At 39.1% G+C, this 6,587-nt stretch overlaps 1 protein-coding gene across 1 annotated transcript; it reads left to right on the top strand.

The window, feature by feature from the left end:
• The first annotated feature begins 333 nt into the window (after positions 1–333).
• On the top strand, positions 334–4,100 carry LOC102196437 (OX-2 membrane glycoprotein-like). The gene is made up of 7 exons (XM_005754307.2): positions 334–447; positions 1,827–2,165; positions 2,288–2,581; positions 2,661–2,699; positions 2,806–2,875; positions 2,962–3,004; positions 3,239–4,100. Exons 1-6 carry the CDS (start codon positions 384–386, stop codon positions 2,984–2,986), a joined length of 831 nt encoding a protein of 276 aa, XP_005754364.2. The 5' UTR covers positions 334–383; the 3' UTR covers positions 2,987–3,004; positions 3,239–4,100.
• Positions 4,101–6,587: the final 2,487 nt, after the last annotated feature.

Below are 6,587 nucleotides of genomic sequence, written 5' to 3'. Positions count from 1 at the left end.
TTCTGCCGCTCCTATAACTCCGCTTTCACTCTATTCCCGTCCACTTGTCAATCAATCAGCACTCGACCAACGCTATCCCTGTCCAGAGACATGCAGGTAGTCTGGTGAAAGACTGAACAGGAGCATTAATGGGGTGGGTGGAAAGCCCACTCTGTCAGAACGAAACACTTTAAGCGTAATTTATTGTCCTCAAGTGCGTTCACATCTCCGTTTGGACAGCGAAATGAGAGATGATGGTGGAGCTGATCCGACTTTTAGAGCTGGAAGTGACGTGAAACGTTGAGTAACTTGACTCCACGCGAGCTGTACGCATTTGATTGGATCAAACTCGAGGAACTGCAGAAGCAGGAACCTGGAGTTTAAATGAATGGCGAGTCAATGCAATGTCCTCCTTTGGAGTTTTATATTATTTTCTTGCTGTTTTCATTTCTGGAGCCTTTGACAAAGGTGAGAAAAATGTATTTCTGTATGTATGTGAGTCAGACCCTTTTATAGAATTGACTTTTATTTTTATTTTTATACAGTAGAGGTCACTAAGGTGACCTGAGAATTTAGATTATGTTGTGACAAGTACAACCACCGGCAGTGTTAAAGTTTATTTTCTGTGGTTTCTCTGAGTATTTAGGAGGGGTTAGTGACGGTCACGTGGCTGTTGGAGCTTGTTCTTTAGGAAAATCATAGCAGCACTTCAGCATTCCCAGTATGTTTCTTTCTTTTGTGTGTGTGTCTGCGTGCGTGCATGTGTGTGTGTGTGTGTGTGGGGGGGTGTGCGTGTGTGTGTATGTGTCTGCGTGCGTGTGTGGGGGGGTGAATTAATCTCACTCTGAATCAATTTTCAATATGTGAATGTCATAGTTTGAAAAAGTCATAAGGTCCTGCAGCTTATTGTTGGTGTCGACCGGCAAAGAAGAAGAAAAAGTAGAAGAACAAGAAGGGCAAAAGGGACAACGTGGAAGTTGTGATATTATGTCAGCTTACAATCTAAGGAAGTGTATCCGGTTTGATGGCTAATGATGCCCTGAGTGACAGTTGTCTGAAAATGTTTGCACAGGTTCATGCCATAATCCACACAATTTATTATTTATCAAACATGGTAATGTGAGAATTGTTAATGCTGAATGGAGTTTTTATAATAGTCATTTTATAATGTTGTTTTAACAAATGTTTTTTAAAGAACTCAAACAGAGAAAGTGCATATGTCCCCCAGTGAGTCATTTATTGGTTTAGCTTTAAAATTTGGAGATTTTCCTAAACTGCAAACTGAAAAAAAAAGTTTGACCTTGACCTGTGATGTATGACCTCTAAGCATTACATACTATTGTATGTACTTTAACTGCCCTTTCATATGATATATTAGCCAAAATGATAGGTCAAATTTGACCTTGGGTGCTAACAATGAAGCTCAAAACAGCCTGTTTTTTTCTTTTTACATTCCTTGGCATAATTATAAGTCTGTCTATGGAGACATCGGGATGAATCTTACATCTAATATATTATGTAACCTGAAAATCTTGCCTTGTGTCTAAAAAGGGTGGATAGTGATCTGCACATGTGTGTGTGCACCTCTATGGTTGTGTTCGGGGTGTTGCAGTAGAACTAAAAAAAAACATGTACTAAAAACCTGAACCAGCTGGAAGCAACTTTGATTCCTTTTGCAATAACACTGTTACCAGATTTGTTTAGGCAGAGTGTCAGTGTGAGGCTGAAGGTACAAGTGTGTGTTGCAGGAACTGGGATAGCCAGTAACACTGGACCTCATGTGTCAGCAAGTTGGACTTGAACATTATATTTAAAGTGCCTCACAGCTTGATCTGTATCTCCTGCAGCTCTAACAGCAGTGATCCAAACACAGCAGACTGTGCTGGCAGCAGTGGGAGAAGATGCTGAATTCAGCTGTCAGCTCTTGGACACTAAAGACGTCCTTCAGGTCACATGGCAGAAAATCTCACATGATGTGGAGACAAATGTCGCCACCTACAGCAAGCACTATGGTCAGAGAGTGAATGATGGCTTTACAGAGAAATTTAAGTTTAAACATACTGAACTACAGAACTGCTCCATAGTCATCAGGAATGTGATGGAGCAGGATGAAGGATGCTATCACTGTCTGTTTAACACTTATCCTGACGGCTCCCTGACAGGGAAACCCTGCCTCCAAGTCTATGGTAAGAACTTTAACCTTCTTTAACCAACAACAAGTGCTTGTAACAAACATACTGGACATAAATGTGTGAGCAGCTGGTGTGTTTGTAAGAACATGTTGATGATATGTCCTGATCCTTCACAGAGCTGCATGAACCTGTTGTTGATGTCAGAGAGTCAAACTCTACTGAAGAGTGGGTTGTTTCCTGTTCAGCCACTGGTCGACCTGCTCCCACTGTAACACTCAGTGTCTCACAACAAGACCTCAGCTTCTCACAGTACAACACTGTCAGTGTGTCCAACACCAACGCTACATTCACTGTCACCACTACAGCTGTGCTCTCAGGTTCACGTAAACACAGCACACAGGTGGGATGTGCAGCACGAGTGCTCTCTGCTCCTCACAGAGAGGTGATGGTGACGATTCCTGATGATGCTGGTGAGAAATTGTTTCAACATCACTGATTCATAAATTAATGATTACTCTGTGATTCTAATGTTTGTGTTTCTTTTTCCAGGTTTGGATAAGAAGTCAGGATCTAATCAGAGAAATTTAGGTGTGTTAACATTTGTGTTTTTAAAGCCAGTTTTTATGTTCAATTTTTTTGTCATTTGATAGTTGTTCACATTATTGTATCTTTCTATCTCCTGTTTTTCTCAAAGGAATCCGGATTTCAGTCATTCTGTCGTCTGTGGTGTTGGTGCTCTGTGTTGCTGCACTCATCCATGTCAGGTATAAAAAGTGATCTCAAAGCAGGTCGTCTGCTGATATTACAGCATCTTTATCAACTGTTCTTAAATCTGTTGTCTGTCGCACAGAGAGCTCGTGGTGAATTATAACTGAAACAAGAAACACTCAGGAGTAAGTCTCTCTTCATCCTGCCAGACTGCACTCGGAAAGTTGCTGGTTTCTTTTTCACTCTTCAGGATATTTTCACATTTCAATTCTTTCCAACTTACCTTTTACTTTTCTACTTTCTTTCTAATTCATCAAACCCGTCTTTGGTTTGTCTAAGCTATTGTTCTTTGTTCAAAAATATTTTTATTCAGCATTATTAACACAGTGATGCTAAAATGTTTTTGTTTTTATTTTTAGAACTGGACCATTTTCAGTCAAATGAAGGGACACTCAGACACTCAGTGGCAGAAGGCAGACACCTCCTGAGGAGTGTCAGTTCATTATGCCAGAGTGTTACTTTTTTTTTTTTATCTCTGTACTTTGTGCTGTTTATTTATTTTTTGTATATCTTTGAAATGGTGCTGTTTATAAAAAGTCATGTTTTGGTGTTTTGTCAGATATTTAAACATTAAGTTACTTGAAATGTGAACTGTGAAAACGAGCATGAGTGGCTAACATGAACCTTTCTCATCAATAACTTTGATTAAATTGATTTCATTGATTAAATTGAGACTACCAGAGACAACTACAATGAAAACTGCACTGTGCTTTTGTAAATAACAACACTTTTCCACCTGAAATTGCAGAAAATGGCAGCTGAAGGTCTCTGTTTGTTCACTGTGAACATGTTATGCTCAATTTATTACTACATGTATTGTTAAAAAAAACAACACATACATTTGTGTTCAGTTACTCAGACCAGGAATATTTATCACCTTAGTAATGTAAGACCATCCTAGTGCGAGTCAAGTATTGTTTTAATAATGTTTTAATGTTTTTTTTATCTGCAAACATTGCACTGCTCATCAGAAAGTGTAAAGAAACATTTGACGCTTTTGCTTCTTCTCCGTGTCAAACCGGACTTAATGCAAAACACTCCTTATTGTCTCCATGTAGTTTTGCAGGTATGCTATCTGTTGATATGAGTTACCTTTCCACACATAAAGACAGCAATTTTCAGGCTTACAGCTCGTCAGTCTAAACACATGCAGACTGCTGTTATTCTCACTGTACTGCTGACTGACACATTTTCAAAAGTAAATAAATTTCACAAAGTCAACCTGCTTGTTTTTGTCTTGGTTTATTTCAGATTTCAACCAAAAATGTTTTCATCAAACAGATGATCAGATGGATGCTTTTGATTGGCGGCACATGCACAGCTGCACGTAAAACTGTTTGTTTTACATATACTGAACACACATGAAAAAAACTATTTTTCGTCCACTATCTGAAGTGAAGGTGGCAGACAAGCCCAGACCAAGTCAGCCAAGAGATGCATTTGTATTTCATTAAATGTAATTTCTCCAGCGTGTCCTGGCCTCCTCTCGATAATTAAAAAAGAAAAAAAAAAAAGAAGAAAGAAATGGCAGTGTTGTGCCAAAAAGTGATTTCCAAATAAACAAAACATCTTTGATCTGTGAAGTGTTCTGTTAAAGAGATCATTTTTTTCCCTTCGTACTTTTGTTGCCAATTGGCGGATGTTGGGTTGTACTACAATGTTGTTGCTGTGACTTCAAGTATAACTACTATTGAATAATAACGGTTCCATATTGTGCCTGTTTAGTTGTAATTTATGCCTAAATGTGACTCACTCAGTGTTGCATATTTTAACCTGCTATTGCTCAAAATGACCACCTGGTCATAATATGGATTCAAATTTAGAAGAAGAATATAGAATAATCTTTTAATTGCCCCACAAAGGGAAATTTGGTTGCAACAGCAGCCAAAAAAAGCACATATTCAAACAGAACAGGACACAGAGCAGAAACACAATTTTTACATCATGGACAATAGTTACCAAAACAGAGTACTGTACAGTTATTAAAATTAAAGTACAGATAAGTGGTAAACCCATGTTATTGTCAGGGTTTTTGACCCCATTGTAAATGCCGGCAAAGCCACTTTACTTTGCGCTTTTATTTTGAAGAGTATCCTAGCACTTCCTCTTTTATTGTGTCAGACTTCCTGTTCTGTTCTCGGTGAGACACGTGGCTTCAGAGTGAGTAAAAGCGTTTGTTTTTTGAGGGTACTCATGCAGAACTATGTGTTTTATATATCTGTCACATGCTATAACTTTGAAAGTTTACTCAACAACATTGAGTCAATGTTGTTGAATTCGTCTTTTATTGTGTATGCATGTCATTTGTTTGTGGTGTGGAAAGACTGGCTAAGAGATGTGCATGGAGGAGGTTGGCTAGCTGATTCAGCATGATTAGCACCCTTGGAAGCAGAAAGAGGTTGGTTAATGATTGCAAACGATTGTTTATGTATTTAGGACACAGAAAGGTTGTTGTTAATTCATTTTATTAAATGCTGTAACATAAATAGTTTAAAAACTATTGATTTATGTCAATATCACTATTTGGGTTAATCAAAATAATTTTCTATAGTAAAATGTGAACATTTCTGCACTTCCTACTTGAATGTTTAATGGTATTTGTTTGTGCATCTTTATAGTTTTCACGGTGCCATATTGTCGGTGGTTTAAAGAGGAGAGAATCAAGTTGCATCAGTCGAAGCTCTCCGCGTCACGAGTGGTAATTCCAACTGGGCAGCTACACCCATGTTTTGAGTTTTCTATGTTTTTGTCATTATGAATTCTGTATTAAGTCTTCAGTGTTAGTCTTTAGTTATTCTATAGGGTGTAGTTTCTTGTGTTCCTTGTTTAGTAATTTCCCCTCTGTGTAGCTGACCCCTGTGTCTCCCTCTGTGTGTCTAAGTGGATATAGTGATGTGAGTATTGTGCTTTGTTCCCACTCCTTGTGTTCTGTGTTTCCTCATCTCCTCATGTGCTCCTCCATGTTCTCTTTCTCCCTCCAGGCTGTCTCTGTGTACTTCCTGTTTTACTTTGAAGGTCTGCGTCTCATGTTAGTGTATTCTGCTGTGCTTCCTTGTCTTTTTAGTTCTGATTTCCCCGAGCTGTGTTTCCCTCCTGTCTCCCCTTCCCCGATTGCCTCTGTGAATATATAAGCCCCGTGTTTTCTCCTGCTGGTTGCTGGTTCATCTGTGATGTCTCCCTGAGTCTCCCTGTGTTCCTCTACATGGCTTCAGTTTCATGTGTTTAGATTTTCCCAGTTTAGTTATTTCTTAGTTCCTGTCCTCGCCATTTCCACTTAAATAAACTCACTCCTCATACCAACCTCTGCCTGCACTTGGGTCCTCACTTCAGCTTCACACATCTGCCATCGCAGCTGTGACAGATGTAGTGTGCGAACAGAGCAGGATACTGAAAGATGTTTAAATAGTTTGGAATATTTAGAATAATTTAAAAAGTGCAGATTGTGTGTTGTACCTGTGCAATAAAAAGTAGACATGCAACTTCCAATAAGTTAGTGTATAAACTGAGAAAAGTAATGTGAAAGTTATAACAGTAGCAGTTGTTCGGTTGATTAGTGCAAGTTACAGCGCAGATGTAAACATCTATGTTTGTTGGGAGCAGTTCTGATTGTACAGTCTGACAGCTGCAGGGAGGAAGGACCTGCGGAAACGCTCCTTCATGCATCGAGGATGCAGCAGTCTGTCACTGAAGCAGCTCTGCAGTTCAGCA

This window comes from Pundamilia nyererei, unplaced genomic scaffold (assembly GCF_000239375.1).
Source record: "Pundamilia nyererei isolate P.nyererei 1_Seehausen unplaced genomic scaffold, PunNye1.0 scaffold00537, whole genome shotgun sequence".
Lineage (NCBI taxonomy): Eukaryota > Metazoa > Chordata > Actinopteri > Cichliformes > Cichlidae > Pundamilia > Pundamilia nyererei.
The sequence above is the reverse complement of the archived record's forward strand: the minus strand, read 5'-3'. Positions and strand labels throughout refer to the sequence as shown.

Excerpts from the sequence above, each read along its gene's own strand:
- LOC102196437 (XM_005754307.2), top strand. The coding sequence starts at position 384 with ATGTCCTCCTTTGGAGTTTTATATTATTTTCTTGCTGTTTTCATTTCT. Across the intron at positions 2,166-2,287 it reads ACCCTGCCTCCAAGTCTATG|AGCTGCATGAACCTGTTGTT; the intron begins GTAAGAACTTTA and ends GATCCTTCACAG. Across the intron at positions 2,700-2,805 it reads ATCTAATCAGAGAAATTTAG|GAATCCGGATTTCAGTCATT; the intron begins GTGTGTTAACAT and ends TTTTTCTCAAAG.